General features: G+C 50.8%; 1 protein-coding gene across 1 annotated transcript, besides 2 other annotated features; it reads left to right on the plus strand.

The window, feature by feature from the left end:
* Positions 1-985, plus strand: Tc00.1047053508007.10 (trans-sialidase, putative; the record flags this gene model as incomplete). The annotated part of the gene is made up of 1 exon (XM_797271.1): positions 1-985. A coding segment is annotated over one exon (985 nt), but the record flags the coding sequence as incomplete, so codon positions are not given.
* Positions 1-1,531: a sequence feature (areas not merged during assembly with more than two copies in the genome that could not be assigned to a particular haplotype).
* Positions 1,248-1,306: a sequence feature (T-rich).

Consider the following 1,531-nt stretch of genomic DNA (forward strand, 5'->3'; position numbering starts at 1 on the left):
GAATAAAATCAAGTTCGTCCTGAAGACCTGGGCGCAAAAGGACGTTTTCTTCCCCGGGTTGTCTATACCCACGGCGGGTCTGGTGGCGGTATTGTCCGATGCGGCCAGCGATGACACGTGGATCGACGAGTACCTTTGCCTGAATGCGACGGTGAGGAACGCCACGAAGGTCAAAGATGGGTTGAAATTGACGGAGCCTGACTCCGGGGTAATATGGCCTGTGAACATTCCGGATGATAAAGTACGTAATGTATCCTTGAGCCACAACTTTACACTTGTGGCGACGGTGACCATCGAAGAGGCCCCGAGTGGGAACACTCCTCTACTGATTGCGGTGTTGGCGAACACTGAGCCCACGCATACCATGGGAATCCTGTATACGGCGAATAAGACGTGGGAGACGATTTCCAAAGGCGAGACAAAACCAACAACGGAAAGTGGCACTTGGGAGCTTAAGAAAGAATATCAAGTGGCACTCATGCTGCAAGGCAACAAGAGCTCCGTGTACGTTGATGGCAATTCGCTGGGGGAGGAAGAAGCGCCGTTAACGGATGAGACACCACTTGAGCTTTTATACTTTTGCTTTGGCGCGTGCGATATGAAAAACTCTCCTATGACGGTGAAGGACGTCTTTCTTTACAATCGCCCACTAAATCCCACTGAGATGAGTGCAATCAAGGAAAGGATACCCGTTCCGACGAGAGCTCCAGAACCACAAGTAAAAATTGCTCCTGATCCTATCGCACCTGCTGTGTCTGCTGTGTCTGGTGCACCTGCGGTGCCTGCTGTACCTGCGGTGTCTGCTGTACCTGCGGTGCCTGCTGCACCTGTCGCACCTGCGGTGCCTGCTGTACCTGCTGGGAATGAAGGGACGGCACGAGAAAAGGGTGATGGTGGGGCAAATGGTGATGCTGGTTCCGTGTACGGGAGTGGACTGCTGCCGCTGCTGCTTCTGCTGGGACTGTGGGGCTTTGCGACTGCGTGAGGAGTGTGCGGTCTCAGTGTGGAGCACTTGTGCCATTCCCTGCACCGACACTCACACACCGCTAGGAATGAAATTTACTACGCCGAGAATAATTTGTTTTTGTTTTCTTTTAATGTTTCCCATTTTCCCCTTGCTGCTTGTTGCCTTGGGGCAACCATTATAAGCGTTTTTTTTTCCGGCTCTTAATTTTCTTTTCTGTTAGGAGCATAATTTCTCATGTTTTTTATGTTTGTTTTTAATCATTTTTGTTTGCTTTAAAAAATTTTTGTTTCTTTTTTCTTTTTTTTTTTTTCTCCACTCTTTCCTTCTTTTTTGCTTTTTGGGGCAGTCACTATGGACGTTTTTTTTTTTCTGCTCTTCCCTCTTTAATTGTTTGTTGCTGCACTCTTCCTGCGAGGGGTGCCGTGTGTTTCCCGCCCAACTGCTCCACTCGCAAACCCACCGACACGCACATGACGACGGCCCTGTGCGCCTCGCCTGCTGCACGCATGAGGAGGGGCCGCGACGAACGGCGCGCTGAGGGAGCCGTGACGTGTGGGCGTGCGA

This window comes from Trypanosoma cruzi, genomic scaffold, assembly GCF_000209065.1.
Source record: "Trypanosoma cruzi strain CL Brener 1047053516603 genomic scaffold, whole genome shotgun sequence".
NCBI classification, from domain to species: Eukaryota; Euglenozoa; class Kinetoplastea; order Trypanosomatida; family Trypanosomatidae; genus Trypanosoma; species Trypanosoma cruzi.